Source organism: Acipenser ruthenus, chromosome 30 (genome assembly GCF_902713425.1).
Source record: "Acipenser ruthenus chromosome 30, fAciRut3.2 maternal haplotype, whole genome shotgun sequence".
NCBI lineage: Eukaryota > Metazoa > Chordata > Actinopteri > Acipenseriformes > Acipenseridae > Acipenser > Acipenser ruthenus.
Window position 1 is genome coordinate 11,446,945 of NC_081218.1, and position 18,462 is coordinate 11,465,406.

At 39.6% G+C, this 18,462-nt stretch overlaps 1 protein-coding gene across 5 annotated transcripts in view; it reads left to right on the forward strand.

Annotated features, from left to right (window-relative positions):
• LOC117395144 (forkhead box protein P4-like) overlaps positions 1 to 18,462 on the forward strand; it is a 116,639-nt gene that overhangs the window by 69,505 nt on the left and 28,672 nt on the right. For all 5 annotated transcript variants that reach the window (XM_059004837.1, XM_033994003.3, XM_059004838.1 and 2 more), the window contains exons 4-6: positions 6,052 to 6,174; positions 9,672 to 9,776; positions 17,090 to 17,240. In XM_059004837.1, coding sequence (XP_058860820.1) covers positions 6,052 to 6,174; positions 9,672 to 9,776; positions 17,090 to 17,240 — 379 coding nt within the window. The remainder of the gene's footprint in view (positions 1 to 6,051; positions 6,175 to 9,671; positions 9,777 to 17,089; positions 17,241 to 18,462) is intronic.

Sequence of the window (18,462 nt, forward strand, 5' to 3'; positions counted from 1 at the left end):
CGATAATAGGCTTTTATATTTCCCCGGTAAAGTAATCTCTGTTGTGTTCCAGTGGAAATTTGTTGTCATTTTTATTCTGGCGCAGTGGGGCGTTGGATGGAAGGGGGGGAGGGTTTTCCACTTGAACTTGCACTTCCCAGGCCACTCTCTCGGCGCGAGGTTTTCATTTGTCTGGACGCTGTCAAGAAGGAGTCCCTTGGCAGTGCACTGGACAAGGCTCAGTACTCTCTGAAAATAACCAAGTGACAGCACAAAGCCGTTTTGCTTTACAGCAGGCAGTATTTTATTACTGCACTGGAGCTTCCATTACCTTTCTGTAAAGTAAAAGAACACAGAAGCTTAAGAGTCGCCACTGGAGCCTCCTGGAGTCTTGTGGGTGCTTCTTCTGTTGTGACGAATTGCCCAAAGTATTTTAGGATCTAGGGGTTAACGCAGGGGGTGGGAGCAGGTACCATCAGGTACCAAATTCATTTATTTGATAAAATCAGAACACAAGCTGTATTTATGTAATTTGATACATTACATTTAAACTTTTGCGGTTAACAGTAAGTTATCATAGCAATATAGCTAAAGAGAACATTAAAATAGCAGGTAGGTGCCAGTCAAAAATGCTCCAAAGATGACACTTAATGGGTCAATCATCTTAAACAGCGATGGACTTGGTGTATCCATATTACAAACACACATGGATATTGATATTGGGCACCTTTTGAAGACTCTCAAATGCATTTACAGTGGTGTACTGTAAGAACCAACAAACACGTTGTATAGTAATTCTACAAAATATGGTGCTTTCAATTCTGTGTTTTAACAACATTCTGTACAGTGTGTTTTTTATGGCATTCCCAACATGCTTTGCAGTTTTCAGTTGTTTTTTTTTACCCATACCTGAATTTCCAATTGTTTTCGGTTTGATTTTAATAATTTAACATATTAATCACACCAAGCTAAACATTGTGTCTGATTTAAGGCAGTTTAAATGAAATGTGACATTGCAGTAAGGTACCCCCTTCCCCTTGGTGGGGAGGAGAAAAAAAAAAAATCAAACCACTGTTTTGGAAATCTTTAAAACGACTAATGGACTCTACAGGCTGCAAAGCGGCTGTGATGTAGTGTTGAGTGTTTTTTTTTTTTTTAGTTCCACACCGGAGTGAGTAATAGTTTTCGACAAGGATAAACAGCTCTGTGGTGTTGTTCCCAACCCGTTGTAGTGAGGGGATGCATCCTGAGTGCTCCCTGTCATTTTTCCAATTATCTCTGTGGTTCTCCAGTACACTCCAGCACAAGTGACAGATTCCAAACTAGACCAAGCATTAGATAAACAGACCAGTTATATTTGTGTTAGGCATAATCTTGGTTTATCTAGGGATGTCCCTTTAAAAAATGTGGGATTTTTTTTTACAATTAGAATTAAAAACAAACCTTTATTGCCCTTTTTTTTATATAAACGGTTTTGAAACATTTCCTTAAAAAAATTAAAGGGCATCTTTCCTGACCAATAAATACAAAATGAAATTAAAAATAAAACACTTTCAAGAACTCTACAAACGCAATTACTTCTTTAGAGAAATGGTTTGTGTGTCTGTTTAAAGTTTGTTACATTTTTGTTTAAGCTTGCGTGTGAGCGTGCACACACACAGAAGCACAGAGTGTGATAATTACCCTGTAATATGGAAAGGGAGAGAAAACTCCAGAGAATGACGATGTATTAATCATCCATTTATTTAAATACCATAATATAGTGCATTACTCATTACTGAGACTCTGACCTTCTCAAGTGAAAGGACCTCTTAGTGCTTCAGTATTCTCTACATGATTACGTTTAGTATCAAAGACATTTATTGTGCTAAAAGATATTATCTACATTCTCTACCATGTACGTCGTACTTTAAAAGACCCACATTGTTTATGCTGAAACCTGTGATATGCAGTAGAACAAATACAATAAAATACAAATCAGCCAGAAATAAATCTAAACAAAACCGTATAAAGCAGCAGTACAGTTGAATTATCAGTTACTTTAGTGGATGTTGAGGTTCAATTGGGATTTAACTGGTGTATACACAGCAATAAGTTTGTGCCTAGTAATGTAACAAGTATATCTGCTATAGTGCTATGCTAAATTTAAACAAGCAATTCACATTTTATTACAATCTGCAAATCAATTAAGATCATAAAGCAAGGGTGTGCTGTTGGATGTAAAGGATTTCAATGTTTTTAATATCTGCAGAAGCCGGCACTTTATCCAACATGCCTTAAAGAAATGGCACCATACCAAAATGTCTGGAACATTATCTCACATGTGTCATTCTGCAATGCATAGGGCCAGGGATGCTGCACCCTGGTTTTAAATTTGAATGAATCGTGAAGATGAATGAGCGCTAAACAAGATTAAAACTCATTAAAATGCACAATGCTGGGTTTCCTATTCAGCCCAGTGGGACCGCGTGCACGCCTCTCTCTTTTCTCTGTGTGTGTGTGTGTCTCTCTCTCTCTCTCTCTCGCACTCTCTCTCTCGCTCGCTCTCTCTCTTTCGCTCTCTCTCTCTTCTTTTCTTCCCTTTTGTTAATCAGTTAAACTTGCTCTTCAAACAGTTCTTCTAATTACTGCCCGTCTCTCTGCAAACGCCTGGCTGTGCCTCGGCAAACCTGTTTCCCTTCGCGCTCTTCCTTTTTCCTCCATGTTGCAGTTGACCTCTGTCAATTAAAGAGCCTTTGTTCACGGTCCTGGACGCTGCTGCAGCATCTTAATGATGCCGGGAAGTTCCAGAGGTGCCACAGCCTCCCCTCATTACAATCCAATTTGAGATGCTTATGGAGACGCCTTGCTTGGTGCTTTTTTTCCCTTTTGTAAAAGCTGAGCCAGGCAGGGAGATGGTGTACGAGTTTCTACTGTAGATAAACTGAAACATTCTTTCTTTCTTTTTCCCCTGAGTTCGGTCAAGTGCAGTTCATACAAACCTATCGGAGTGATAATCTAGCGTCTCTTGCGGTCGGCTTGTTTTGATGTTTTTTTATTTTATTTATTTATTTATTTATTTATTTATTATTTTTACCTCAAACAATTATTTGAGGAAATGATTTCATTTATGTATTTATTTTCATTGGATGTTTGGCAGTGTAATGCACTTCCTCCTATTCTCACAGCTTGTTGTCCTCCTAAATCATTTTATTTTATTGTTCTCGGTCACGACTTGCTAACACAGAAACCTACACCATGATAAGGGGAATGAAAACAACTTTGTGCTAAAGCTAATAATAGTCACGGCAATGTCTTTTTTGCACCTTTTATGTACTATCTGTATTAACAATACAAAATAACCACCAATATGTTTGAATCAGGCATGAGTAAAAGTGATATGGACAAATACCTGTGTGTCTTGTTTCTTTGTCTTTAAATGAGGCCTCTTACCCAAAACATTCATCTTTGGCTACCTGGAACAAGTTAATTTGCCTTGCCTTTTGCTGGGTGCCAGGCACCACTTGACATAAACACTGTGTCAACACAAGGCCTGAGGCCTACTGCCTGCTCTGGGGATATCTGCTCCAAGCTCTGTGTCTGCCTGTACCTTGTCTCTGAGACCTTGCCTGGCCTCTTCAGACTAACTGCTAATGGTTTGTGTGTGTATCCCCAAACAGGAGTGAGCCGACACATTCAAAGAGGAACTTTTTTAAGATGATTCGCATCAGTGGCTGCTGTAAATCCTAGTTATGAATCTTAATACAACACACATGGCTCTGCTGGCGTTTGAAACTCAAGGCCTTTTATAATGACTTTTTGTCCCTCCTGAGTAGCTACAGTAGGTTTGCGTGGAGAAGGCAGGAACACGATCTCACACTTCTGCTCGCTAAAGCAGTTCCCTCTTCAGCTGCAATACATAACGGGGACCTCGAAAAGCAACATCCTTCGAATTAACAGCGGTGACAAAAATTGAAATGCACTTAATGTATTCCTGACTTCAAATTGTTAGCTTTTTTAGCCTCCTTTTATTACCCATTCAATTCACATCTTAATGAAAAAAAAAATAATAATCATGCATGCTCAGAGACAAAGCGGAATGAATTGTGAAATGCTTTTGTTAGCAGCCGTCAAGCTGCTAATGGTAGTGCTTTTGTTTTCGTGTGCCGTGCTCAAACCCTAGTGTCGAATTGCATGCTCCTCGCAGGGTATGTAATCGCCTGCCTTTGTGATATTAGATTATAGGGGCAATTAATGCCGTCAAACCTTAACAACTCAGTATTCAGAGGGCTCGTCATTCGAGCAGCGTTGCAATGGAAGGTGTTATAACTCCGGTAATTATTATGCCTCCAACTTGAAAATGTCAATGAACGTGTGTATAAAATAAAATGTATGGGTTGTCACGGGGAGAATGGGATGCACAAGAGCAATTAATTACAGGTTTTCATTTCTATGCTTCGACTGACAAGCGACGGCGTAGGCAAATTAGCATGACGCCAGCCCTTTCAAGTGCTGCGTATTGTTCCCGTTGCTGCCTGAATTTCACAGTTTCTGTGCACGCGTGTGTGTGTTTTTTCTCTCCCACCCCCCCCCCCCCATTCAGGAGTGGACGATGGCTCTGGTCTGTTGAGATGTTCAACAAAGCATGTGGAAAACCTGTATTTATGCGTTACACTGTGCTTTCGTTTTTGAGATGCGTTGCTGTAGATTGCGACCAAATAGTTCTTGCATAATGAATAGATGTGATTATTATAGTTAATTTTTGCTTTGAATAAAATACTCCATTAGGACTATAGTAACTGTATTGCGCAGGTCCAAAAACAAATCTCTAATGTTTATCACAGTCATATTTTTAACTGTATCTCCTAAGATTCCCAGTCGGTTAAATTGCAGTTTTTGTGTACTTAATGACCTCTTCTTCATTGACTGACCTTCACTTGCCATTCGTGGGGAGCATTCACTGGGTTTTAAAAGGCAACAACAGTTAAAAAAAAGTAATTGGACGACAGATGATTATATTTGAGAATGCAAGGTGATTTATAATTCATAAATGAGTTACCTTGAAGAGCCAATTACAAAGCGACCCAAACTTCAGAAAAAATGTTTTATACTCTGGGCATTACCAGGAAAAAAATCATTTATGTATTGTTATAAATGATTTACTTTTAATATGCTGCATGCATTCAAACTTGAATTATTCTAATAATAATAATAATAATAATAATAATAATAATAATAATAAAACATATCTAGCTGTTATTCACTGCAGACTAAATCTCATTTGAGACCCAAAACTGGATTTGAACCCGGGCCTACTGAGATATATAAGCTGTTAATTGAACCCGCTTCACTTCATCCATTGGGGTGTATCGCTGTTATATTCAAATGTTACACAGCGTAGCGGGACTCAAGCGGCTCTGGTGTGAAGGGTAATGAGCCCGAAGGATGATTCCCCTTTAAACAAGAGGTGTTCGCATTCATGGCAAATCTTGTTTACAAAGTAAAATCATTTTTTTACAAATTTAATTTGTAACTGACGGCTCGCTCTCCCTCAGGCTTTACATAGATAGGCTTTTCAAAATATGAGCAGTCATGCGTTCAGAAAAAACAAATGAATGCAAATATCTGGTATGAACACGCTGTGGCTCTGTACGGGTGAAAAGTCACGTTTTTGTTTTCAACTGGAGTCTTCATCACTTCCTGTGGTGGCTGTACCCTCTTTTAGAGAAAAGATAAAGAATATATTTCAAGTGGGAATGTTATTTAATGTCGCAGAGTGTTTGCCTGTACGTGTCATTATATCTTGAGGCAGGAGTATAGTTTTCTATAGTATAAATCTATAGTTTTATACACTTAGAGAATCAAGCTACAATACATTTAACACAGTAACCAGTTTGTCTTGGGGAGTTAAAAATAGTGTAGGTTGCACTTCCTTTGTGCTTATTTGTGTGGACATTTCTAGAAAACCTGCCGGTCCAAATATATTGCAGGTTACATATTCCAGAGTACTGTATTGACTGGCTTGTATTTTGGGTGTCTGATGCAGTCTCTCTCTCTCCCTCTCCCTCTCCCTCCCCTCCTGCTCGTGTTCAGGTCCCAGTGTCTGTGGCCATGATGACGCCCCAGATGATCACCCCTCAACAGATGCAGCAAATCCTGTCTCCTCCGCAGCTCCAGGCTTTGGTTCAGCAACAGCAGGCGCTGATGTTACAACAGGTAACAAGCTTCAAACAAATCGTCAAAACGTTTGGCTTTGAATTTAGAACGTTTTTCTTTCTATATCCACCACTATAGTATAGTTATGGATGATACTTAAAATAAACTAGCATAAGACATTGAAATCAAATGTTTCGGGTAATACCCTCATCTGTGTAATGCAGCGTAATGTAACAACACTGATTAATGCATTAGCAGAAACACTATTGCCTAATAAATTAGACCAGCTCTCCTGCTTTAACTCTTTTCACAGGACTGTGTGTTCTGCACAGAAGTTTCACGAAACTGATTACAAAATAATGCACCCTTTGTGCTTGTATTGACTCTAAAGCAGTTCCTGTTATGCTTAAGCAAACATAAACAGATTGATACCTATACTTTACTGTGCATAATGCAAACAGGAATTTACAGAGGACTTTGTGCAGCAGATCTATGCAAGAGACTTTACTGATTGACTTTAATTGCACCTGGTACTGTACATTTAATTACATTTTATCATTTGGATTGGAGTTGCCTCCGCACTCAAATACTGTAGTCCTTTCAAGACGCTCACATTGGTTTCTGTGTACACACTTCACAGACCTAAGCATTGTGTCCCAGAACTGTTATAGCCGCCAATTTACAATCTCTTTTCACATTGTTAGCTGGCCTCACAAAGCTGGCAAATTACCTTGAAGACAAAAGGATGGGTAAATGGATTAAGAGATCAGGAGAGCTGGAGAAATGAGATCTTTACGTATTGCTACGGCCGTGCAGGTCCATTTAGGGCCACGCTGCTGTACCTGTGGTGCACTCAGTACTGTATACTAATGGGGGTGGTTTGAATTTGATGGGTTTTTTTCTGACGCAATGTTTTCACTGGCCTGTGCAAATCCTGGTCCCACCCTGTTTGTCAATATGTGTGTTTTTTTTTTGTTTGTTTTTTGCATTTGCTAATGACAGCTTCTGGTGCTGCACCTCAAAAAAAGCAAAAAGTCAAGTGCTCGTCTTTGCTAGACTTGTCGGTAAAGGCATTCGTTATCTTGGTGTTTTATGACTTTAGGGCAAGAGGAGTGGTCTGCTCGACTTGATTGAACAAACACCAGATCTGTAGCAAGTCTGTCAGATATGTTACATAGCGCCGCGCACACAAACAACGCCCTCCAACCTTTTAACCCAGTGTACCTAGAGGAATTAGGTCATGTTTTCTCTGAAAGCTGGGCGTGTAAGTTTAAGATGTTGCAAAAAAAAAAAAAAAAGTTCTAGCACAACTTGTGAAATATTTTTTCTTTTTAATAAAACAAAAGGCTGAAGGTGTAAGAAATCTGATAATATATCCATGATTTTATTTTTGATATATATATAATTGAAGCCAAAATACCCTAGCTTTCACTAGAAGTGTATATAAATGAAGACATACGTACAGATTTAGATAGTCTTGAGTTTAATTGTTTCATGGATGATCTCCACAGTTTTTTTTCCTTCCTCAAAGGAAAACCAAGGTCACAATAATGGGAATCTAAGGTGAATGCATTTCAGTCTGTGCTGCTAATGTTAAGGGGCACTGAATCAGATCATTAAAAAAAAAAAAAAAAAAAACGAATTATCCCCTTAATTATTCCGCTAACTATTAAATTCCATATTCGCATGAATTAAGAGGCTAATGATTGGGTGAGCACTAGCAGATCTGTTTACTGGTGCACGTCTACAGGGGTAGCCCATTGGGCTGCTAGATTGGACGATGCAATACCTAGGACAGACCTTCAGTTTCCAGCCAGAGCCATTGAAAGAATGCTGATCCTGCCTGAGACTTGTCCTTATTGGGGGTCATTGCATGTAGCTTTCCATTTCACAAGATGCTAAACGTGTGATTGTCCTGCCTACTCCCAGACTCGGTTGCGTCTGTGGGTACGAAAGTAGCTTTAGAATCGGACCAAAAAAATCAAAAGAATAAATACAATTTCGTGGGATTTCATCCTGACAGTTGTCTGAGGTGCTGTATTGAGCTGTACTGTACCACCCTTCGTGGTGATATTTTGTTGCACGGTCGAGCTATCTGCTGAAATGCCCTGACCTGTTCCATAAAGGATACAGAGTCTTTGTTTTGCCTGAAGTCAAAAGCTTTTAAATGTGTTTTAGCGATCACTTCTTCCAGGTGTGGTGAGCTAAATACTTTTTCCCTGATATCACACACACACACACGCACTCCGAGCAATATTTACCTGTACACTAAGAGACGGAATTTCTTCTTCAGTGCCGCGCTGAATGAATAACCACTGGGTAAATAAACACTGTGCTTGTTATTAACCAAGCCTCTGGGTAAACAGACACTTGTTTTCTCAGGAACAGCAGTGTCTGGACAGGTTCCCTTTAAAGGGGTAACAACAAGCTTATTGTTCTGCCAATCCATATTCTTTTTTTCTAGTCTTCTCAATGTTTTATTTTTACTTTTGCAGGTGAAGCTGCTTTGTTTTCTGACACAATTCCATAAGTTCACTTCCTGTATTAGTCAACTTTTGGTGTTAGCTGGATTTAAGTTCTCTGCAACAATAAAATGCACAGAAATGGGGCAAAAGTAATATATAGAAAATACAGTGATTCTTATTTTAGCACAGAAAAATATAAGGATGCAAACACAAGGGAACAGGTTTGAGCAATACAAAAAAAGAACTACTTCACGGGAATGGGAGCAGCCATTAGCTGACTTTAATAGCACCAGTGTATGAACAGATATGAAATAAATCAGACAACCAAAATGGGAAGTTCAAGTCCTCAAGGATGAGGGAAGCAGTGCCTTTACTGTCAATGAGAGACAGGTAAAGGGATTGTAAACCCGCCTTGCCTCGTTGAACTTTAATCCAAAGCTGAGCAAGCCGGCGGTCCCGCTGTGACTCCCTCGTGATTGCTTATCCTGCTCGCTGTCCTCCCAGGACGTGGTATTTCAGCGTCCAGCATCATTCCAGCAGCAATCCATAAATAAAACCGCCAGTCAGGCATGGCTGCAGCAATACCTTCAGAAACCTGCAGAATTCAGCAGGTCACAACGGCTTCCAGCCAGGTGTTTAAGCTAGAGCATGAAAGCGCAGAATAGAATTTTTATTGGAAGCATCTCCCCCAAGGTACAGTCTAGTTGAGTCATGTTTGGTGTCATTGTGTGAAGCACCTTTTTCTTTTAAAAACAAATAAATACATAAATACATAAATAAATACAAAAAAATATATATATATATGATTAACAACTTAAAGCAAAAAACAAAACATTTTTTCCTGACAAAAGCCCATCAGATGTGTGTGTGTGTGTTTGTGTATGTGTGTGTGTGTGTGTGTGTTTATATGTGTGTGCGTGTGTATGTGTGTGTGTATATATATATACATACATACATACATACATACATCGTTAACCTAGAAATGGCGAGCTTGATTTGAGGGTGCCTAACCTAAAACCCGACCTAGACAATCTTTCCTTTATGCTTGTAATGCACAGTAATTAACCCTGGGCATTTCTTTTTGCATTCCAGTTGCAAGAATACTACAAGAAGCAACAGGAGCAGCTGCATCTCCAGCTCCTTACACACCAGCAGCAGCAGCAGCAGCAGCAACAAGCAGGCAAACAGGCCAAAGAGGTGAGACTCTGTCACGCTCTGAGGGTCCTCAAGACCCGGGGGGGGGGGGGGTGCTAGTGCTTCCAGATACCTGCTCAGAGGAATCACTCCAGTGGTCTCCCTGCAGTCAGATCATGTGATCTACAACACCTGCAGTCACGCTCCAGGTTTGTGTGTCAAAGAACCTGAATTAACATAGAGTGTAAGGGAGGGCGTAATTCCCACAATCAAGTCACTCTCCCAAACTCCTGGACAGTCGGCAGAACTATCAGGGACTGTGGAATAAACAGTGGCAGAGGCAGAATATTTGTTTCTAAACGCACACTAAATCAGCACAGGTGTTTTTTTTATTTTTTTTTATTGATGCCTATTTAGTATTTCCAATTCACAAGTCTCCTAAGTGTTGAGCCCTCTTGAAAACCGTATTCCTGTCTGTGTGGGTGATTCATGGCTGTACTTTAATTATCAATTAAAATGCAACGTCGGGCTGTTTTTTTAGATCGCAACAAGTCGGATTTGCCGAACAGGATGGCAAAAAAGCACCACATTGTGATATTTAGTGCACTTAGAACCTGTTTTAATATTTAGTTGTTGTTTTTTTGTAGCAGGCCCCTCCCATGGACAAAGGAAACAAACACCCACAACTAAAAAAAAAAAAAAATGACATTTATGTTTTAAAGATCCAAAAATGAAAGCCTTGTTTGACGAAAGAAGATTTTGAACAAAAGGATTTATGTTGACAGAAATGCATACCTCCCAAGTTTCAGAATGCTTCAAGTATCTTTAAAACTATTTGGAATAAGAAGTTGTTTTGCTAGCAGTCTCATTTTGTTTTATGACTTTCAGGTCAGACAGCATACTTGTGATTTAACGTGGGGAACAAATGTGTATCGTGACAAGTGAACTTGAGGGAGGGGTGAAATAACCTATAAATTGTTCAACGTTATTTGCATACAGTAGTTCAAAAGGGGCAGAGAAAAAAAACTGCCATCCACACCTAAACAAACAAAATTTAAGTTGCAAATTTGAAATACCTGTGCCGCAATTTTAAAATCTAAATATAGAAATTGTACTTACAATTCACAAGCCAGTATTTCCTACCTTGTGATATTAAAATTATATATATATATATATATACATACAGTGCCTTGCAAAAGTGTTCAGACCCCTGACCAATTCTCTCATATTACTGAATTACAAATGGTACATTGAAATTTCGTTCTGTTTGATATTTTATTTTAAAACACTGAAACTCAAAATCAATTATTATAAGGTGACATTGGTTTTATGTTGGGAAATATTTTTAAGAAAAATAAAAAACTGAAATATCTTGCTTGCATAAGTATTCAACCCCCACACATTAATATTTGGTAGAGCCACCTTTCGCTGCAATAACAGCTTTAAGTCTTTTGGGGTAAGTATGTACCAGCTTTGCACACAGTGTCGGAGTGATTTTGGCCCATTCTTCTTAGCAGATTTGCTCCAGGTTGTTCAGGTTGGTTGGATGATGCTTGTGGACCGCAATTTTCAAATAGTGCCACAGATTCTCAATGGGATTGAGATCAGGACTTTGACTGGGCCACTGTAGGACATTCACCTTTTTGTTCTTGAGCCACTCCAATGTTGCGTTGGCCTTGTGCTTGGGATCATTGGCCTGCTGAAAGGTGAATTTCCTCCCAAGCTTCCATTTTTTAGCGGACTGAAGCAGGTTCTCTTGCAGTATTTCCCTGTATTTTGCTCCATTCATTCTTCCTTCAGTTTTAACAAGATGCCCAGTCCCTGCTGATGAGAAGCATCCCCACAGCATGATGCTGCCACCATCATACTTCATTGTAGGGATGGTGTGTCTTGAGGCATGGGCAGTGTTAGGTTTGCGCCACACATAGCGCTTTGAGTTTTGGCCAAAAAGCTCTATCTTGGTCTCATCTGACCACAAAACCTTTTCCCATAATGCAGCTGGGTCACTCTCATGCTTTCTGGCAAACTCCAGACGTGCTTTCAGATGGTACTTTTTGAGTAACGGCTTCTTTCTTGCCACTCTCCTATACAGGCCAGTGTTATGCAGAGCTCTTGATATGGTTGACTGGTGCACCATTACTCCACTCCCAGCCACTGAACTCTGTAGCTCCTTCAAAGTGATTGTTGGCCTCTCTGTGGCTTCTCTCACAAGTCATCCTGTTTGAGCGCTGAGTTTTGAGGGACGGCCTTTTCTTGGCAGTGCCTGGGTGGTGTGATGCAGCTTCCACTTCCTGATTATTGATCCAACTGTGCTCACTGGGATATCCAAACACTTGGATATTATTTTGTACCCTTTCCCTAATCTATGCATTTGTATTACTTTATCTCGAACTTCTGTAGAATACTCTGGTCTTCATTTTCCTTCAGATTCACAGCCTGACCAATGATCCTTCAACAGTGGGGTTTTTATCCAGAAAATGTGACAGCAACTTTAATGGTTCACAGGTGGAGGCCAATGGTAAGGTAATTGTGTCCTCGTTAGGGCAATTTCTTTCATCGGTGTAAACTGGGAGCTTCCACAGCACAGGGGTTGAATACTTATGCAAGCAAGATATTTCATTTTTTTTTATTTTTCTTAAAAATATTTCCCAACATAAAACCAGTGTCACCTTACAATAATGAGTTTCTTTTGAGTTTCAGTGCTTTAAAATAAAATATCAAACAGAACGAAATTTCAATGTACCATTTGTAATTCAGTAATATGAGAGAATTGGTCAGGGGTCTGAATACTTTTGCAAGGCACTGTGTATATATATATATATATATATATATATATATATATATATATATATATATATATATATACACACAGCTGTCTGCTTTATACTAGTGGGACAATGCTGAATTTGGAATGCCTATGAGGATCATACGTATAAATATGCCTGCAAAAAAAAAAAAAAAAACATGGAAAGTTTCTGCCTTATCCAGAGGAGCTGCAGTTTGGCAGTGCGTATTTTTTTCCGTGGTGAATGAAGAGCTTGAAAGGAATTCATCTCATAGTGAGTGCCGGGCATCTATGAGAGATCTCGTTCTTGTCAAAGCAGCAGACCCACCGACATGTTGTGAGTCAGTCTGGTTTTTGTGGTTGAAGAGAATCTTGTAAGGGGGGGAAAAAGTTCTTAAGAGTAGAATAGGCTAAACGATTACAGATAAACTGTTGCTATTGAGGTTGATACATCAGTTCTAGTTCGTTTTGACCTAGACAGGTTTTAGCAGTCTAATGCAGCGTACGGTCTCAGCAAACTCTTATGTCCTTATAACCCTGACATTTTCTTGGTGGAAAAAAAACACACATTGCTAACCTTACCTCTTGGCCCCTGGAGTTTTTAAGACATTTTCTCTTAAATATTTGTGCAGGTGAAGAGCACGATTTTAAAGAGCAAGGAATCAAGAACAATTAATAGAAGAGGGTATTGCTGTAGTAGTGGAATATATCAGCAGTCCCTAGTGGAAACACCATGCACAGACTGCTAACATCTTTCGGTAAAGTGGTCTGTGGTTTTAATTGATGATCTCACAGTCTAGAGATAGAAAGCCGTACTGCATATAATGAATGTCTGTCTGGACTTTTTGGTTTGTTAAAATGTTTTACCAATGAAGTCGAACTTTCAGATGAGTTTTTAACAGCGTTACAATAAGTTATTCATGCAAATAAGGGTTGGAATTGTGCAGAATTCTTCCTTGAAATTGGACATATTTTTTAAAAAATGTTGTCTTTTTTTATCACCTTCTATTTTATGGAAAGCGGAAGATTGCCTATTTAGTTATATATACCAAAAAAAAAGGTAGGAGTGCCTAAGATATATATTTTTTCTTATTAAAAACAAACAAAAAAAAAAAAACAGGCCCAATAATATGGAACTGCATTGAAATCCACTTGACTTCAATGTAACACGTGACACTCATTGCATCAATTAAACAATCATTATTAATAACATAATAAACAAACTGAACAGATAATACAAAACGGCAGACCACATCAGCTAAAGGCTGGGTGCACGGTCTCCAGAGTTTGCAAATTAAACTCCAGCATGACTTCTTAAAGCACCCAGAATGGAGTGTGAGGCTACGCTATGTTCCAGCACTTCTGTAGACTTTCCTAAGCCCTGGGGGGGAAAGGCTCTGACAGTGGTTGGCTAAATGAAAGCTGTTCAAGCAGAGCATGTGCTGTGATTCCTGAGCGTGTAAAATGTTCAGCGGTCGCTTGCTGCTGTAAGAGGCTGGTTCAAGCCTGGGTTTCAAATGCTAGCTACCACCTGCTCAGGGAACCCTGAGAAAGGTACATGTTAAGCTGCATACTTAGCAATGTGTCCATTAGATACAAGGGGGTTCCTGTATTAATATAGTGACACAACTGGCCCATGTTGTTTAGAATGCTTGTGTTTCTGGTTACACTAACAGCACAGGTTTCTGTGTTTTTAGGATCGAGCAAATAACCAAAACATGTTCAAGCAAGTGGTGATGTTCGTTTTTTCTGTAATGATAAATCATTTGTTTTTGTTCGGTTCTTTAGGAAACTATTGGAGAAGTGTTTTCTTAAGTATAATAAATGAAATTAAATAGAGGTCCCTTTTGTTAGTCAGCAAAATAAGAATGAAATAAAAAAAAACCCGGCCGCATGCATTGGTAATGCGCAGTTTTGCGCTTTTTCCGAATTGATGTTTAAAATGCCGGCTTGATGCTTCAACTCTCGAGTCACCCAGGAGTCAGATTAATGAAGTGCCGCTGTCAGTCCGCAGTGGCATGTTGAAACTCTGTTTGATGTGCTCATAAATCAACCTGACAGGCCTGTTACTTCGCTAGCTTTAGCCACTCAGCTGCATCTAATGTAAACAGAACGCAGACACAATGTGTTAAAGAACTTGAACCGTGTCACAGGGGAGAGTGTGTGAGAGAGAGTGCCTCGGATACTGCAGTGCATTCTCTAAAAGAAGTGCCGCTCCTTCTATCCAAAATCACCCTGCCACAATGCCCCCTCCCTCCCAAATGCTGTATTAAATCTGCTTCTCCACTAAGCGCATTTCCAAGAGATTCATTTTAACAATAGTCACTACTGTATAAACTTTAAAAAAATTATATCATTGTTATTCTAATATTACATTTCTTGTTTAATATCCAATTTATGTGTCTTTGGCGTGATTATCTGTTGGTGCTTCGGCTTAGCTGATTTCTAAATATTCCAGAATAAAAACATCTGAAAAGACTCCTCACTTTTTAGTGCATAGTGCAACACTTGTGTGCTCCCTAACCTCACCTCACTTTTAATGTGGTTTAAGATGTCCTAGGAATTCAATATGCCTTCCCTAGACGCTAAAAAGTCACAGTTTTTAATCTTATCCTGATTAGCATGCTGTTGTATTTCACTGTTAATGGGGGTGCTGTGAGCATGATGAGGAGGATTATTCGTAAAGGAGATGACGATAATGATATTGTTTAGCCCTGTTTGGTAGAAAGCCGGGCTCGTCTCATCAGCAACCGACTTGTTTCCCACCAGACCTGAACAGATTAATGTAAGAGATGCACTTTCTCCGAGACAAACGGGATGTACTGACAGACCGACGCTGCTCTGCGTAGCTGGGCTGTCTCACAGGAAGTGACCTCTAACCTCTCCTCTCAGACTCCCTGTCTTTGAAGAGGCTGCTGATGAGATTGAGAAGCCAAAATCTTTTCTCTCTTTTGTTGTGTGTTTTTTTTTTTTCTTTCTTATCTCTTGAAGATAAGGCCCATATTTTGTTGGGGAACATCAAAGAAAAATGCCGGGAAGCCTCTTTTTTAAGTGAAAGTAAACCCAGGAAAAGGAGCATTTATCAAACTAACATTTTTTGGATGTTATCACCAAATGCCATATAAAACCAGTACCAGTCACCTCCTGTGTAGATTCCCATGTTGGTTACCTCTGAAGGAGGATTGATGAGATACTGTGCTGTTGGTTTGTTTTTTCAGCGTCTCTGGTCTTACCCTGTAAATGGGTAGCTGGCTCCCGTTCTCATGCAAAACTGCAAGTCTCAAAACTTGTCATACGTTTGTAATCAGAAGAGCATCATTTGTAAATAACAATTAGACAAAAAAGTGTAACAGGTGACACTTGTGTAATGTCCGGTTGCAGGTTGGACTGCAGATGGATGTGGTTACTTCCCAGTTTGATACTGGAACGTGATGAGATTTAGTTTTAGGCTGGTTTCATGGTGCAGATGGAAATGTGAGAGAGAATTTACACAAAACCGTGCTTTTGCAATGTCGCAAATCTCTACTTATAATCGGTACCTTTTTATTTAACTGTTTTATAGTTCTGAAACTTCCATGTGGACCATTTATTTTTATTTTACAATGATGGATGTAATGAATGGATAAAAACACTGGCATGGATTTCATAAACTATAGAGCAACAGAGGGGGGCTGGGGGTCTCTCAACTGCCTGCAGATCTGTACTGGTAATATAATAATGCATCAAACAATGTAATCAGCGGTCCCGGAACGCTGTTTATACACAGCCAGCAGGAGTCGAGTAAATTCATTATGTGACTGTGTTTATTGGCTTAGGGATCCACTTCTGAAATCAAAAGATTACAGTGGTAGTGACATGCTACCTTGTGTATAGTGTGATCTCAGATATACTCAATACAGTATATACGGTTCCTTGGATATTGACTAATAAGAACCGAAGACAAAATAAATCGATCCATTAAACTGTGATCAAAGTCTGAAGTGCACTGAGGTTGCGATTGGGTGGCAACACTAGAAGGTTAGCTGGAGTTCAGCTTTCTGAATAAGAGTATACGCTAGTTTGCGGCCCCTGTGATTTTGTTCAAATATAATAAATACAAGCAGGCAGTGCCACAAGGTGCAAACAAACACAATAGGTACAGGAGGAGAAAAAGGTCAGTTGTGACAAAGACGGACTAACATTTGGTGTTGAAATCGAGATAAAGAGCTCATTGAGCAAGACTGAGGCTGGGTAAAGGTCAGTGCAAGCTTATGTGAATGTAAAGTGTGTGTAAACCATGTGTATGTTACTGCATTGTATTCCACCCTTTTAAATAAGTCTGAGTATGAATATATATTGAATATTTAATAATAGTAATACTAATAGTAATAATTCTGGTGCATCACTAGGTTCAAGTGCCACAGTTATAAGATGGATTCAGTCACGATAGGCAGCACGACAGATGAGGCTCAGTTGGCAGGTGCTTGTTGATATTGCAATGTCTCAAAAGGAAGACTGAGGCTTTCCTGAAGGAATTCAAGGCTGTGCTGTGTGCAGAGTATCTCTTGAGTGTTTGCCAGTATCACAGTGTTGTGTCTCTTTCTGTCCACAGCAGCAGCTGGGGAATAAACAGCTAGCGTTCCAGCAGCAGCTGATCCAGATGCAGCAGCTGCAGCAACAGCACCTCCTGAACCTGCAGAGGCAAGGCCTGGTGAGCCTGCAGCCCAGCCAGGGCGCCGTGCCTATGCAGAGCCTGCAGCAAGGTAACCCCAGGGTCCAAGCGACGACGATGCCTTCTTTCATTCACCGTGGCTGAGAAGTGTGCCTTCGGTGAAAGGAAAGATATATATCATTTGGTGCAAGCAAGAGGGAGCGCAAAATGAGAACAAACTCCTAACCCTCACTAAAACGGTTGAGAAGGGTTTCACAAATTGATTTAATTAATCAAAATGAGGTTAAAAAAAAAAAAAAAAAAAAAAAAACAGTCCTTAACTAAACATTCCTTAAAACTGTCCCTAAGGTTTGCTGAATGGGACCCCTTTTTAGATCCCAAATTGGAGTGCTTTTCACAGCACCAACATGAGAAAACAATTGTCACTGTGTTTTTTTTCTACCATTGGTATCGCACCTTTACTGCAGCATAGTTTTTTAGCTGCATGCAGTTTAGAAAAGAGTGTCTATACAGGGTATCTTGAGAATTTAAACCCGCTGCTGAAGGCTGTAAAAACCCAACTTTAATAAACTCTACTGCAATGATACCACCGCAGGCACAGTTGTAAGTCTTGGTCCCCTCTGTTCGTACTTTATCAAGTCTTTTTACCATTCAGGGACTGTGTTTCACTACCAGGTTCCCTGATTGGCCAGGGCTCTTGGTGTGAGAACATTAGCTTTTACTTGTTCAAGTGATAACACTGCCCCAAAACCAACAGTCCGTTGTGATCCTAATCTGTTGAGATCTACTTGTTTCCCCTCTTGAGAAAACCACAGCCATGTTCATCCAGCCACATGTGAAGCTTGTTAACTTAATCGGGTCGTAAAAAGATAAAAGGGACTGTTGATTGTTGGTTTTGTGGAAGGCAGTCATTTGGATAATAGGTCAAATATGCAGTGAAATTCTCCGAGACAGGGGTGAAAGGATGGGAATAAACAGGTCTGAAAATACAGACATGCTTTCAAAATGTGCTTTTTTGGCATTTCCTTGCATCCATTTGTTTTTGCTTTGTCTATCACATAATTTCTTAGCAATAAAGAATTAATAAAGTTTTACAGTAAACATATTGCTTTTTGAAGGTGTCTGTAAATCTGTATTGGCAATTGGACACAAGGGTAGCTGTGAAGGGAAATCTTAAGAGCTTGAGAAGGGTGGGCACATTTTTCTTGATACTGTATATTGACTGTATGGCAATTCTTGAATTGAGTTCTCCTTGTTAATTTCCCTATCTGACTTACCGAAGGGCATTGAATTATTAATTGGTCACTGTGCAA